This window comes from Chamaea fasciata, unplaced genomic scaffold, assembly GCF_029207755.1.
Source record: "Chamaea fasciata isolate MVZ Bird 193981 ecotype frontalis unplaced genomic scaffold, bChaFas1.0.hap1 SCAF_19, whole genome shotgun sequence".
In the NCBI taxonomy this organism is placed as follows: domain Eukaryota; kingdom Metazoa; phylum Chordata; class Aves; order Passeriformes; family Sylviidae; genus Chamaea; species Chamaea fasciata.
Genome location: NW_027094104.1, coordinates 5,602,614 through 5,616,565, shown reverse-complemented (window position 1 = coordinate 5,616,565; position 13,952 = coordinate 5,602,614). Strand labels below are relative to the sequence as shown.

The following is a 13,952-nucleotide window of genomic DNA, read 5'->3' as shown; positions in this document are numbered from 1 at the left end:
GGCCGCGCCCCCGGGAGAGCCGGGCCCGGTGGCGGCGGCGCCGCCGTCAGTGCGGCAGCGGCGGCGGCGGCGGCGCCATGGCGGAGGCGGCGGAGGGGCCGGCGCGGCGCGGGAAGAGGACGGGAACCGAGCTCGGGGCCGCGGCGGACGAGCCGGCGGAGGCAGAGCGGGCACCGCGGCGGCGGCGGAGGTGGATGGAGGGGGCCGGGCCGAGGCCGCGATCGTGGCCGGGACCAGGATGGGGACGGGGACGGTGATGGGGATGGGGTCCGGGACCGGGACCGTGATGAGGACCGGGGGCTGGCAGGGCCCGGTAGGCGCTGGCCGCGGTGCTGGCCCGGCCCGGGCCTCACCCTGCTCTCGGGGCAGCTTCCAGCCGGCGGCGGACATCCAGGGAACCACTGTCCTGCACGACACCATCAGCGACCGCCCGCAGCCCCTGCCAGGTGAGGCACCGTGAGAGGCGCACCCCCGGGCCCCGCCGGGATGCGGACAGTGTCGGTGCCGTACCGAGCTGCACAGGCAGTGCTCACTGCTGACCCTGGCCTGTCTCCCCATCGTTCCCAGCAAGGTACTTTGACACGAAGACGACGGAGCCCATCAGCTTCTTCTTGTCCGGCCTGGAGGAGCTGCTGGCCTGGCAGCCCAACAGCAACGATGAGTTCAATGTGTCAGCCGTGCCTCTGGCCAAGCGCCAGCCCCCGCTCCTCAGCAGGAGGCCCCGGACACTGGTGTGCCACGACATGCGTGGCGGGTACTTGGAGGACAGGTACATGCTAGGTGGAAGGGAGGTGTGACAGTGGAGCTCAGTGTCTCAATCCCCAAGGCACTTGTTTCTGCCTGTTTCCTGCCGGCTCAGCCGCAGGTGAGCAGGGATGGGGTGTTTGGCAGCAATGCTTGGGGAACCTTGCTCAGGCTGGGATGTTCAGAGGTGGCTCAGTGCCACAGCTCTGCACAGCTCCCAGCTGTGAGTCAGGCTCCTACCCAACCCTGCAGCATCTGCCAGCGTCCTTCCTGCACTGCCCAACCCTTTTTCCTCTGCAGGTTCATCCAGGGCTCGGCCACAAGCAATCCCTATGTCTTCTACCACTGGCGCTACATCGACATCTTTGTCTACTTCAGCCACCACACCATCACCATCCCGCCTGTGGTCTGGACCAATGCAGCACACCGGAACAGTGTCCCTGTGCTGGGTAAGGGCAGGGCTGAGCCTGGGGCAGCCCCAGCAGAGAGATGGATTCACCAGGATGTGCGGCTGATCCTGGCCTCGCTGCTTCCCCAGGCACATTCATCACGGAGTGGACGGATGGGGAGAAGCTGTGTGAGGCGTTCCTGGCTGGCGGGGAGGAGGCGTACGGCGCCGTGGCTGAGCAGCTGGCCCGCATTGCCCAGCACTACCGCTTCGACGGCTGGCTGGTCAACATCGAGAACAAGCTGAGCGTCAGTCCTGGTGGCCCTGCCTCTCCCTGCCCACCTCCCTGCCTGCTGTTCCCGTGGGGAGCCCCCCGCCCCGTGCCCTCACCCACTCGTGTCTGCTCTCTCCTGGCAGGCGGCAGCGGTGGGGAATCTGCCCCTCTTCCTGCGGGAGCTGACGGCACGGGTGCACAACGCCGTGCCAGGAGGACTGGTGATCTGGTATGACAGCGTCCTGAAGGATGGCACACTGAGGTGGCAGAATGAGCTGAACGATGAGAATAGGTGAGGGTGGCAAAAAGCCCACCCCAAACCCAGCATGGCACCAGTCAGGCACAACCTGCACGGCCCTTGGTGAGGTCGTGTGTGACCCTGCCACTCTGACCCTTGCACCTAGGATGTTCTTTGATGCCTGTGACGGGCTCTTCACCAACTACAACTGGAAGGAGGAGCAGCTGGAGCGCACGCAGAGGCTGGCTGGTCCGCGCCAAAATGACATCTATGTTGGCGTTGATGTCTTTGGCCGTGGGGATGTGATTGGTGGTGGCTTCAACACTGACAAGGTGGGTGTGACAGGGCTGGGCCAGAGTGTGACCCTGGACCTCCCCAGCGCAGGGCTCTGAGGTCCCACTGATGGCCCTGCTGGGCTGTGCTGTGTTGAGCTGCTAACCTCGGGATGAACTGGTGAGGAGTGAGGGATCCCAGGGTGCTGGCCATGCATGAACAGGGAGTTGGAGGATCCAAGTGCTGCCATCCTGGAGAGTGAGATGCTGCAGCACATCCCTGTGGTATCCTGCCCCACCATGGGGCCAGTGGAACCTGGGGGGAGCGGGGACAGGACAGGTGACAAAGTGACTAGCTGGCCTGGCCCGTGCTGCTCACAGCTCATTTCTGCAGTCTCTGCGCCTGATCCGCCAGTATGGCCTCTCTGCAGCCATCTTTGCTCCTGGCTGGGTCTATGAGCACCTGGGGAAGGAAAACTTCCTGCAGAATGAGAACAGGTAAGGGCAGCTCAGCAGGGCGGGTGTTGGGGGAGGAACGGGGCTAGGAGTGCCCTGGCTCAGGAAGGCTGTGGGGTGGCAGGACACAGCTACAGAGACACTGTGGCTGTCAGAACACCATGGCTGCTGACCAGGAGCCAGCTGGCCCCATTCTGCCCCAGCTGAGGCAATACCTGAGGCCGTGCAGGGCAGTGACCATAACAGGGGTCTCGGCCCTGACACCCACCTTTGCCTCCAGGTTCTGGGGCTCACTGGCCAAGTACCTGCCCACTCACAGCATTTGCACACTGCCCCTCACCACCTCCTTCAGCCTGGGCATGGGCACCAGCACATTCCTGGATGGGAAGGTGGGTGCAAGGTGACAGCTCTGCTCTGGTCAGACTGGGTTCCTGCTCTCAGCTCCCCTAGCTCAGCTCTCCCTGTGCTGTAGGATGAAGAGTCTGGGCCCTGGTATGACCTGAGTGCACAGGACATCCAGCCACTGTACCCAGAGGACCAGGACATGCTGAGCACCAGCTGCTGCCTGCAGGATGCCTGGTGTGGGGGCAGCTCCCTGCAGCTGCAGGGGACCATTCCCCCCGGCGAGGAGCGTGTGGCTGTCCGGTGAGTTGGGGTGAAGCCCTTTACCCCTCCTCAGCACTGGGCTGGCACCATGTCAGCATGACATGGCCTGCATGGCCCAAGCTGTGTGGCCCTGGGGCCTTGTGGCGAGTGTGCCCAGGCTCTGCCCACACTGCCCAGCACACCTAACATGATGCACCTTCTCTTTGTCTCTCTCTCTCTCTCTCTGTCTCTGTCTCTCTCTGGGTGGATTTGGGGTCATCAGCCTCTTCTCTTTGCAGATGCCGGCCCCCCCCAAGCTCTTCCTGACCTTGCTCTATAAGCTGGAGGGGCCACAGCCCGATGACTTCACAGTGGCACTGGAGGTCACCACTGGGGACTCAGGGATGTGCTTTGAGGGCAACCCCACCTCCCTGCCTGGTGAGGACCCTGTCCCCCTGTGCTCTCTGCAGTGAGCACCTGCTGTAGAGCATGGGACCAGCTCAGTCCCTCACCCCCTGCCCTGGCTCCCTCTGGCAGAGCCCAACGGCCGGTACCACCCGCGGTTCCTCCCGGCACCGCCGCCCGGCCTCGCCAAGCTGCTCGCCGCCTGCCAGCGTGGCTCCCATGGCTGGACCAGCCGGTGAGTGCCCTGCCTACACCCCGTGTCCACAGGCAGGCATGGGACGCCAGGGCTCCCTGGTACCATTCCTGCTCTGCCTCTTCCCTCTCAGGTGCTATGAGTTGGAGCTGCAGGACTGCAGCTTACGAGACCTCTCCGTGATTGTGTCCCGCCAGCAACCCAGCCCGCAGGAGACATCCTTCACCTGCCTCCTCGGGGAGGTGCGGGTGAGTGCCTGCCACGGCTTGGTGGAGACACCTGCCCCGGTGCCACCCTTGTTCCGGGAAGGTGACGGATGCCTGCCCTGACCCTGACAGTGCTGTGGTTCCCTCACAGGTGCTGGACACAGCCAGCGTGGCGGCCTCCCCGCCGCAGGTGCACAGCGTGACGGCCTCGCAGCTCTGGTGGCAGGAAGGCCCCGAGCCCGAGCAGCTCTCGCTCAGCCTCACCCTGCGCTGGTCCTTCCCGCCCGGCCGTGCCAGGTGGTTCCGTGTCCTGAGCCAGGGCGCCCGGTGCCGCCTGGGCCAGACAGCGCCGCAGGTGCTGGGGCTGGCACAGGGCTGCCTGTTCCGTGCCGTGGGGCTGCTGGTGCCACAGCCAGCACCTGGACAGTCCTGCCGGCTGGAGCTGCTGGTGGAACCGGTGCTACGGGATGAGCTGCCTGTGGACCCTGAGCGCTGGGGCCGCCTCGTGCTGGTCTATTCTGCTCCAGGCAGTGGCACCGGCTCAGATGGGCATTAAAGCAACTGTGGTGCAGCCCGTGCTATGTCTCCTCTGTGTGGCGGGTGGGCTGTGGGCCGGGGACACAGAGGGAGGCTGCATTTCATCACGCTGGGCTGGTGAGTCCCTTTCCTCCCACGCCTGTAGTTGAGCTCTGCCCTCACTCTGCAGGCCCATTGGGTGCTGACCAGGACCCTGCAAGTGGCTGGCAGGGATCCCCAACACGTTTGACCACTGGGGCAGATTGGGGCACCTGCCGTGGGAACCCCACCAGCTCCTGCAGCCCTTACTGCCTCGCGCTGTCTGCCCACAGGCTGGGGATACTTGCCCTAAGACCCAAGACACACAGCCCCCTCAGGGCTCAGCCTGGTGGGGAGCTGCCAGCATGGGCTCTGTAGCAGCCCTGAGGAGCAGCTCAGCATGGGTGACCGCTGTGCTCATTAATGTGGACCCAGCCCAGTGCCACCAGCCTACACTGCCTCCCCTGAGTACCATGTGAGGAGGAGAGAAAATTTATGGCAGCAATTATTTTCTCACAGTCTGGTGAGCAAGCAATTAGCGGGCAGGAGCAGGCGAGCACTCCTGCGCAGGGTCCCAAGCCCTGTCCCCAAACAATGCAGGCTCCGCCAGGGACACCAATGCCAGCAGTGGAGCTGCTGCTCCTGAGGTGGGGAACGTGCTCAGTAACATATTACCTGATGACCTGACGAATGAAGGGCTTGGCCCAGCCAGGAGAGGGCTCTTCATGCAGCATCCTGCTCCCTCACCATGGCGAGGCTGGGGGCCCCAAGGGTTCCCCACCTGCCCACAGGCTGTGACCCCCTGCCCAGCCAGATCCACTGTAGCAGCCACGGCCCCAACGCCCCCTGCAACCAGTCAAAACCTGAGTCGCCCTGGTTGAAGAAAGAAATCTTTATTAATAATTTCAATAATAATAATAATAATAATAATCCTTGTAATAATAATAATAATAATAATAATAATAATAATAATAATACTGTTTATTAGAATGGTCACACTTTTAAGCATACAGGATGGGCCGGCACCAGCCCGCACACCGGGGCGGCGCAGGGGTGCTGTAAGGGAGAAGCCAGTACAGCGATGGACGGAGCTTTGTACGGGGGGGCCGGGGCTATGTACACTGGGAATAGAAAAGGGGGAGCTCATCGCTGGGGCGTCGGGGGCGTCTGCAGACTATAAAGTGAGGTTTGAGGAGTGGCAGAGCCATAAGGGCGCGGGACAGCGCTGCACCCCGGGATGGGCTCCACAGTGCCCTGTGCCACCGGGCACCGCACCCCGCATACCTGCGGCTGCAGCCCAACCGCGTGGCTTGGGTGGGTCCCTTGTGGGTGATGCAGTGGCCAAGACCCCGCACCCAGGGCTGGGGGCATCCTGCTGCCTCAGGCAGGGACGGGTGGCCATGAGCGTGTCCCGTGCCACAGAGCAAGTGGGAGTGGGACTGGGGGCAGCGCCTGGTCCAGCTTTGGTCAGGGCTGGTCCGGGCAGGGTGGGAGCGTGGGTGTCAGGGAAGGCAGGAGGAAGAAGGGGAACGGGTCACAAGCGAGTTGCAAGCTCCTCTTAACAAAAATTCCCTTTAAAAGGCAGAGGGTCGTCCTCTGCAATACCTCAGCAGCCGCGCCGCCGCCCCAGTTCCGCGCTGGAGCTGAGGCCTCGCACACTTGACACGCTGATGGCCGTCAGCGCCGGGGCTCGGATGGCACGAAGCCAGGTCCCCACCCCGTCACCCGGTCCCACGAGCCGGGCAGGGCGCAGCGCTCTGCCGGCACCCCCAGCGCTGCTGCACCAGGGAAAGGAAGACGTGGTGCCCAGGCCCTGCACCTGGGCGGGTGAGGGCCCCATGGACCCCCGCGGACCCTCACGCCTGCCTGCACCGGCTCCCTCCCTGCTGGGCTGTGGGGCCGGGGCGCTGGGCGTCCCTCCGGCGCATCCGACCGCCGGTGCTTGCCGCGGCTCCTCTGGGACTCGCTCACTCGGTGTGTGTGGACAGTTGGGACTCACTTGGCTGCTGCCGCTTGGCTTTGTTTCTCTTTTTTTGGGGGGGCTTTTTTTTTCTTCTTTTTTTCTTTTTTGTTGATTTGCTTTGAATTTTTGTATTTTGGGGTTCTTTTTTTTTTTCTTTTTTTTTTTTTTTTGTGTGTGTGTGTGTGTGTGGATATTTTTGCCCTTCCTGGTCCCAGAAGGAAACAGCCACGGGTTCACTACAACAGAAACAAGAGAGGCAGGTCTTTCGCTGGCTGGGGGCACGCAGGCACCGTCCCAGCCAACCGAGCCCGCGCAGCCAGCCCAGCCCAGCCCAGCCCAGCCCATCACACAGCTCTGCAGAGCAGTGCAGTCAGGCAGAGAAGTGCACCTGCCCGGCAGGCTGCCCCAGGAGCCTGAACCCACCCCAGCCTCATTGTCCCCACAGCTGGCAGAAACCCCAGCTGGCTCCTCTCTCTCCTATGGGGGCAGAGGGGCTGCTCGGGGGGCTGCTGTCAGCCCGAGCCCCAGCGCCTGTGGAGCGAGCATCCCTGCAGGCTGAGCAGCCCCGCCTGCCTCGCGGGGGGATGAACCCTGCGCACCGCAGCCAGGGCAGTGGGGGAACCCCACACCCCGCTGTGGGAACGGGGTGCTGTTGGGCCTGAGGGCTGGCCCCGCTGCCCGCAGTCCCCGGGGCGGGCGGATGGTGCAAGAGAGGCGGGCAGGCGGCAGGATGGAGCGGCTGAGGTAACCCTATGGGTGTGGGGTGCTGTGGCCCCACAGAGCCCGGCGCCAGCCCCGGCCACCCGGGCAGCACCCGCGGCTCCTCCGCAGGCTCGGCCTCGGCTCTGTCTGCCTGGTTTGGTTTGGTGCTAGTGAGCATCGGGGGCAGTGGTGGGGGGGCTGGGTCTGTCTTGCTAGTAGGGAGTGAAGCGGCTGTACCCTCCTCGGTATAGACTAGCCTGCAACATCAAAGATGAAAAAAAAGCCAATCAGTATTCAGAGATAGCCAAAGCCTAGATCTTCCCTTTTTTCTCTTCTTTTTTTTTTTCCTCCTCTTTCAAATGACATCAAATCGCTGCTTTCCTTGGGATGTGAGGGGCAGGCAGGGCCAGGGTGCCCAGTGCTGCCTGGGCTCTGTGGTGGCCAAGGGCACTGCCCTGGGGGCAGGGGCTGCCCTATGCCTCCAATGTGGCACTGCAGTGCCATGCCTGCCAAGGAGCTGCCCCCATCCCTGCTGTGGCACTGAGCTGAAAACCCCTGCGACATAGTGCCCGTGGCCCCTCACTAGCAGCTGCCCAGGGCTGGGGGTGCCAAGGGAGTAAAAAAAGGCAGAAAAAGGAAGGTTGGCTTTATGATCCCAGCCGTGAGTGCAATTTTTCATCTTTGATGCTGTCAGAGCTGGCCAAGAGCTGTGGTGTGTGAGGGGCTGCAGTGTCCCCCGTGTGTGGCTGCACGCGGGGCCCTGGGGACACTGTCCTGCACAGGGATGAGAGAGGGGGTCCTGGAACCTGACCAGACAGCCGGTGCGGGGGCAGCCAGGCCCCTGGGAAGTGACGTGCGTGGGCAGGACTGTGCAGGGTGTGGGGGGAAGGTGGAGCAGGGGTGCAGAGTGGGGGTTTCCTCTCCTGCAGACAGAGCCAGGCAGGGGCTGTGCCCTTCTCACTCCCCTCCCACTGCCCCCGCAGCTGCCCTGTGCCCCACAGCCCCATGGCTGCTGTGCCAGACCCCTCCCTGGCCTGTGTGCAGCCCCCCGGGAAGCAGAGGAAGGCCGAGGGGCTGCTCTTACCATGGTGCCAATGCTGTATGTGGCGGCGGGGCCGATGGTGTGGTGGTAGGGGTCTGCTGCTGCGTACACTCTGCCATAGCTAGGAGCAAACAGCGGTGGGCGTTAGTGACAGCAGCTGGGGTCCTGTCTCCCCTTAGAGCCCTCCCTCCCAGCTGCACCTGGGAGCCCCCTGGGATCTCCATGCTCCCCCTGCAGTGGTGCCAACCCTTTCCAGCCCAGCCCTGAGGGGAGCAAGGGCTCCCTGTTTGCAGGACACCCTCCCCATGCCTGACTCTGCCCTGTCCCACAGCACTCAAAAGCTGGGGGTGTCAGAGTGGGCAGTGCAGGGGGTGACACGGGGCTCCCCCAGGTGTGGTGCCCAGTGCTTACCTGTCACTGTATGCGGCCGCTGCTGCTGCGGGCTGGGCGTACCTGTAGGCAGCATAGCCCCCCTGCAGGGAGGAGAGACTGGTCAAGGCGCTGCATCCCCTTGGGGGAGGTGGGGTTGGGGGCAGATGGGTGCTCCATGGAACTGCACAGAGTAGCGTGGGGCCTACGGGGAGCTGGTGCCAGTGCCACTGGGCACGCATCAGCCTCATTACCATTCCCCAGGGGCTTTCACAAACATTAACCTTAAAAAATTAAATTTCCAGAGAAGAGACTGTCACCTCCCTGCTCGCTTTAATGAGGTGTCACGTTAGATAAATCCTTCAGTGCCTGCCTGAAATATCGCCGCTGGCTCCTGAGACATGGAGGTTAAATGCAGGTGTAAGGAACTGAGGCCGTAAATCCCGCATGGTACCAGCCCTGCAAAGGGCTGGCAAGGGGACACAGGACTGGGCACAGGACCCTGTGTGCTGTGTGCCACCAAGATTGCTCTGGAAAAGCTGTACTGTGTTCATGCTCTTGCTGCCACCCAGGGGAAGGGGTTGGAGGGGGCAGAGCCCACCACGGACTCGTGTGATGCCATGTGCCACCTGCGCTGGGATGGGGTCCCCGTCACAGCCCAGCCTTGGGCAGTGTCACTTACGTAGATCTCAGCTCCGTAGAACCCATCCTGGTAGACGACCCTGGAAATGAGGCAGAGGCATCAGGGCCCAGCAAGTGCCCCTCAACAAGAAGAGTGGGTGAGGGCAGTGGATGGGGGAAGCTGCCTCAGCCCCACAGTTGACTGGCAAGGAGTGACTGTCCAGGCCCCAAAAGCATGTCTGGGCTGGGATTCTGGGCAGGGACTTGGGGACACACAGAGGGCACAGCCAAGGGCAGGGTATGCCAGAGGAGGATCCCAGGGTAGGATCTTGGCCGGCAGTGGCCAAGCAGCCACAGATGGCCATGGCTGTGTCTGTGACCAACGCCATCACAGCTGCACATGCTGGGAGAGAGTTTCCATTAAACCAACCATCCTGGCTGGAATAACGCCCTGTGCCTTGGTGTACAGGAGGTTGGTGCGTGTGTGGGTCACCCGGAGGGCAGCAGACTGGGGTTGGGACAGAGCCTGTGGCCAGGCAGGTGCTGCAGGAGCTGCAGCCTGTTCCTGATGTGTGAGAGCCCCAGGATGGCAGTGCAGACCCAGGGCAGCACACCCCCCTGCCCCAGCAGGCCCCCGGGGTACTCACGCGCCGTAGGTGGGGATGGGTGGCGGCGGCGGCGCAGCACGGAAGGTGTTGTAGACGGCGCGTCCTCGGCCCCGTAGGTGTGCCCCTCGGTAGGCCACGGCCGTGCCCGTGGCGGGGTACGGGAACCCTGTTACTGCAGGAGGCAGGGGACACCTGTGGGCTTTCCACAGCAGGTCCATCCAGCCCCCATGGGGCAGCTGTGGCAGAGCCCACCCCTGTACACTCAACCTGGAAGGGACATGGCCCTGTGGAGATGATGGGCGAGGGCACAGGGTAGAGGGAACTGTCCAGGCAGATGTGAAGGACAGGGAGAGGGGCTGGGGGCTGCCTACTGCACAGAGCAGTGGCAGACACAGCACAGAGCTGATGTCTGGGGGGAACCCACAGCAGGCAATGCTGCAGCCCGACATTACCTGCGTAGAATTCAGGGCCGTAGACTGCTCCCACCACTGGGTTCAGCTTCCAGCCTGTGGGCAGAGAGAGCTGGTGAGGACAGGGCACTCACTCTCCACAGTGCTGAGGGGCAATGGCCCCATCCCCAGAGCAGGAAGAGGGCATGGGGGGCTGCACTCCTGCACTGGACAGGAGCAGCTGCTCTCCCAGTTGCCTGCAGGTGTGGAGGGCATTCACTGCCAGAGCTTCACGGCAGCCAGACAGTGCTGGTGCCCGGAGGTGCCCCTGCCTGCTGCAGCCCCTGTTCTCTGGACGCTGGCCCTTACCGTTGGTGTAGGGGTTGGCCACCTTCTTGTTGGTCATGACACGGGCCGTGGCGTTGTTCACCTGGAGAGAGAGGGACGGGGGCTCAGTGCCTGAGGGACGTGGAGCAGGTGAGGCTGTGGTGCAGGGCCCGCTGGGCTGTGCTCAGCCCGTGTTGCTGCTGCTGCTTCGGATGCCGGAGCAAAGGATGCCGGCTGCACCAGAGACACGAGGCAAGTCTCTGCCTGCAGCACCCCGCCGTATGCAGACCTGCCTGTGCCTCCAGCCAGCCCAGGCCTCCATGCTCCAGCTGTGAGCGTGACTCAGCCTGGGGTCTGCTGCCCCAAGAGCTGCGGTGCCATGCTCAGGCTGAGCCCCGACATGCTGCCCCTGAGCCTCTGCCTGATTTTGTTGGATGATGTTTTCCTTGTCATGGGCTATTGCTGTGCCCTGCCAGGCTCTCTTTCTGCCATCAGCACTGCTGGGGACATTCTGTCCCACTCCTTCTGCCATGTGCCACCCTGCTTCCCACCACTTGCCAGCCACCAGCAAGGAGCTGCTGGCAAATGGGCAGAGCCTGATTCCTGTGCTAAGCCTGGAGAAATCAAAGCCTCCGGGGCTGGGCAGCTGCTGGCACTGCAGGTGTGGAGCTGCAGGTGGATCCTCCCTCCCAGCACAGAGCAGGGGGGATGGCATGCGGGGCAGAGCCCCAGAGCAGAGCCTGGGGCGGCTGCTGTGGGCACAGGGGTCTGCCAGACTTGTCTGTACCAGGCAGAATGCAGCCCCAGCTGACACCCCGGCTCGCCGTGCACCTGGAAGGTTCCTCTGGGCCAGACACTCCTGGTGCCAAGCGACGACCTTCCCGGCAGCCGACACACATGCTCCCATGCCACATTCAGGGACACATGCACACCCTGGGCACAGCTACCTGGGGCACCCGGGACCCCGAGCTGCCCCCAAGCGTCCCATAGCCCGGGCAGGGGACACGCACACGCAGGCATTGCATGGCACTAGCACACTTATCTGAGCACCTCAATCTTCCGGCCCTCTACGATGGTGCCATTCAGCTTCTCCCGTGCCCGGTCGGCATCTGTGCTAGTTTCAAAAGTTACAAACCCAAAACCCTGTGAGCAGAGGAGAAAAGGAGAAAGAAAGAGACAGAGAGAGACAGAGAGAGGGTGTGGGGACAGAGAGAGAGAGGGGGTGAATCAGGAGAGCTGGCGCAGGAGGTGAGGCTGCCACAGTGCAGAGATGAAGAGCCCAGACTGGGGTCCCCGCAGGGGCCGGGGGTCCCGGCTGAGGCCCCAGAATCGCCCACGAGCTGGGAGAAGAGTCTGGGAGAGGGGCACAGAAAGCAGGGAAGATACAACAGAGACATCCAGACACAGAGGGACACGAACTGCCCGTGGTGGGACAGAGCGAGCCCTCTCCTCCCTCCAGTGGCGGGTGCAGGGACCCGCATGACCTCCCCAGTTGGCGTCGGGGCTGCCCCGACGGGGCACTGCATGCCAGGGTCCCTTGGGACAGGAGAGGAGGGGAGAACAGGTTACAGCACAGCTGGGCAACCTGTCTCCACTGACACCCTCCCCGGGATTCGCTGTATGGTGCTGGCCATGGGCATCACCCACCTTGGAGCCCCGCTCATTGAAAATGATCTCCACGTCCAGAATTTTCCCGAATTGCTGCAAGTGGAGAGAACAGAGGGGTGAGTGCCTGCAAAGCCCCTGGCCCTGCACCCAGAGCCGCTGGCATGGGGCTCTGTGCCAGGGATGGGCAGAGGGCTGCCTTGGGGGCCAGACCTGGGGACCCCCAGGGTCATACAGGGGAAAGCCCTTGTCCCTCCCATGGCTCCCACTCTGACAGGACTTGGGGCGTGTCATCCAAAATTTCATTAGCTGGCACTGCTCTGAGTCCTAATGAGGGTTGGGAAGGGGACTGTGAAGGGAGACAAGGGCTCTGTGCCACTCCCCGCTCCACACACACGACCTGGGGAGGACAGGCCCTTGGGAAGTGACAGTGCCAAGGTCCTGATGGTGCCACAGGGCAGCACTGAACAGGGATGTGATGGCTGGATGGAGCTGGATGGAGCTGTACTCACCCCAAACATTTGCCGCAGGTCGGGGTCCCGGAATCGAAAGGGAATGTTGGAGACGTGTAACCTCTTGGGCTGCTGCTTGTCTGTGTTATCTGAGGAGTGTAGCTGCTGGCTGTCTGTCTGTGCCGCCTCGTCTGTCTGCTGTGGGAGGCATGGCTGCCATCAGTCCCTGGCCATGCCAGCCCCCTGTCCCCAGCGGGAGTGTCCCCCTGCCCTGCGCTTGGCCCTGCCTGCCCCCAGAGACACCCTGGACCCTGTGGTCCCCAGGTTCTGGGAAGTACCCCACAGGTGTCCCTCCCTCCTGGTGAGCCAGGGGGATGATGGTGGGGCTATCGGGATGCTCAGAGTGGGGGTCCAGATGCTGCACTCGGGACCGTGTGGAAGGACTGGAAGTCCTGAGCTCAGCACCTTCCTGGTGCTGCATTCCAGCCCTGTAATTGCCACGATCTTGTACGGCAGAGCCAAGCAAGTGGAATACGAGTGATGAGAAATGATGGGGGGTTGTGAGGGGAGTGATGGCAGGAACATCCAGCCTGGTACCCTGTGGGACTGCCCCAGCACCCTCCTGGCAGCTCTGGCACTGCCCCGGATCCCCACAGCAGGACTGCCCCAGCACCCCCCAGTGCCTCTGGCACTGCCCTGAGCCCACCCACACTCCGAGCCGCTGCCTTACCGGTACCGTCTGTGTCCCTGCTATGGACTGTGTGCTGGCGTCGGTGCCAGGCTGCTCGGTGTGGCTCTGTGCTGGTGTGTAGAGGGTCATGGCGTGCTCCGGAACTGTGCTCTGCCCCGAGTAGTCCTGCGTAGGGTGGGGGTGCGGCGGGGCGTACTCTGCGGGGATCCCGTTCTGGGGGGGCGGGGGGTACTGGGCTGGGGGGTAGGGCTGAGCCATCGCGTCTGGCGGGGCCGTGGCGTCCTGGTTACCCTGCCAAGAGAGCGGCACCACCCCCCTCAGCTGCTGCCACACCTGGGCTGCCACTTGCCCCGGGATGGGGTTCTGGACTCCACAGACAGACCCAGCCCCACCCAGCCCACTGCACCCCAGCCTCTGGTGTCTCCCTCAAACCCTGGGCTGTCTCTGTGCTGTGGTGGCTTTGGGGTCACGTTGCCAGCAGCTGAGCCCTATCCTCTCCCGCTCCTATGCCCTGCCTGCCCAGTGCGCTGGGGATTGGGTAGGAGGACAGAGGCCCATATGTAGGGTTCAACTCCTGAAGTTGGCATATCCCTCTTCTTGGGAAGAGAGACCTGGCCAGGCCCCATTTGGGAGCCCAGCAGAGGGTAAAGCAGAGCCCGGCCGGCAGCATCATGCTGGGAGCTGCACAACACCGGCACTGGCTGGGCAGGCTGGGAGGGGGGTCAGGGAGGGACGCTGATGGCTCCTTGGCAAACACCAGACAGGGATCAATTAACTGCTAAATATTTGATTAGATCCTTTGCTCTAACGCAGCTGGCTTGGCCGGCTTGGTCAAACGGGGTGAGCTGCACCCATGCCAAGAGCCAA

General features: G+C 63.2%; 2 protein-coding genes across 10 annotated transcripts in view; one reads left to right on the top strand and one right to left on the bottom strand.

Moving 5' to 3' along the window:
- The first annotated feature begins 19 nt into the window (after positions 1 to 19).
- ENGASE (endo-beta-N-acetylglucosaminidase) lies at positions 20 to 4,371 on the top strand. 2 transcript variants are annotated; one of them, XM_066200511.1, is made up of 14 exons: positions 20 to 190; positions 370 to 446; positions 568 to 769; positions 1,045 to 1,193; positions 1,283 to 1,440; positions 1,550 to 1,698; positions 1,811 to 1,976; positions 2,311 to 2,414; positions 2,653 to 2,761; positions 2,845 to 3,017; positions 3,241 to 3,395; positions 3,495 to 3,597; positions 3,689 to 3,803; positions 3,913 to 4,371. In XM_066200511.1, the coding sequence occupies exons 1-14, from the start codon at positions 78 to 80 to the stop codon at positions 4,315 to 4,317; spliced, it is 2,178 nt and encodes a 725-aa protein (XP_066056608.1). In that variant the 5' UTR covers positions 20 to 77; the 3' UTR covers positions 4,318 to 4,371. The 2 variants fall into 2 exon arrangements, with proteins under 2 accessions (XP_066056608.1, XP_066056607.1); XM_066200510.1 differs by lacking the exon at positions 20 to 190 and having other exon boundaries at positions 222 to 446.
- Positions 4,372 to 5,190: 819 nt separating this feature from the next.
- The window catches only part of RBFOX3 (RNA binding fox-1 homolog 3), a 134,120-nt gene continuing 125,358 nt past the window's right edge, over positions 5,191 to 13,952 (bottom strand). For 5 of the 8 annotated variants that reach the window (XM_066200903.1, XM_066200902.1, XM_066200904.1 and 2 more), the window contains 11 exons: positions 13,125 to 13,376; positions 12,455 to 12,592; positions 11,985 to 12,038; positions 11,388 to 11,480; positions 10,380 to 10,440; positions 10,074 to 10,127; positions 9,661 to 9,793; positions 9,075 to 9,114; positions 8,435 to 8,496; positions 8,066 to 8,144; positions 6,457 to 7,238 (listed from right to left, as the gene is read on the bottom strand). In XM_066200903.1, coding sequence (XP_066057000.1) covers positions 7,194 to 7,238; positions 8,066 to 8,144; positions 8,435 to 8,496; positions 9,075 to 9,114; positions 9,661 to 9,793; positions 10,074 to 10,127; positions 10,380 to 10,440; positions 11,388 to 11,480; positions 11,985 to 12,038; positions 12,455 to 12,592; positions 13,125 to 13,376 — 1,011 coding nt within the window. In that variant the 3' untranslated portion in view covers positions 6,457 to 7,193. Of the gene's footprint in view, positions 7,239 to 8,065; positions 8,145 to 8,434; positions 8,497 to 9,074; positions 9,115 to 9,660; positions 9,794 to 10,073; positions 10,128 to 10,379; positions 10,441 to 11,387; positions 11,481 to 11,984; positions 12,039 to 12,454; positions 12,593 to 13,124; positions 13,377 to 13,952 lie in introns of all 8 variants that reach the window. The other 3 variants (XM_066200908.1, XM_066200907.1, XM_066200909.1) reach the window with 3 other exon arrangements.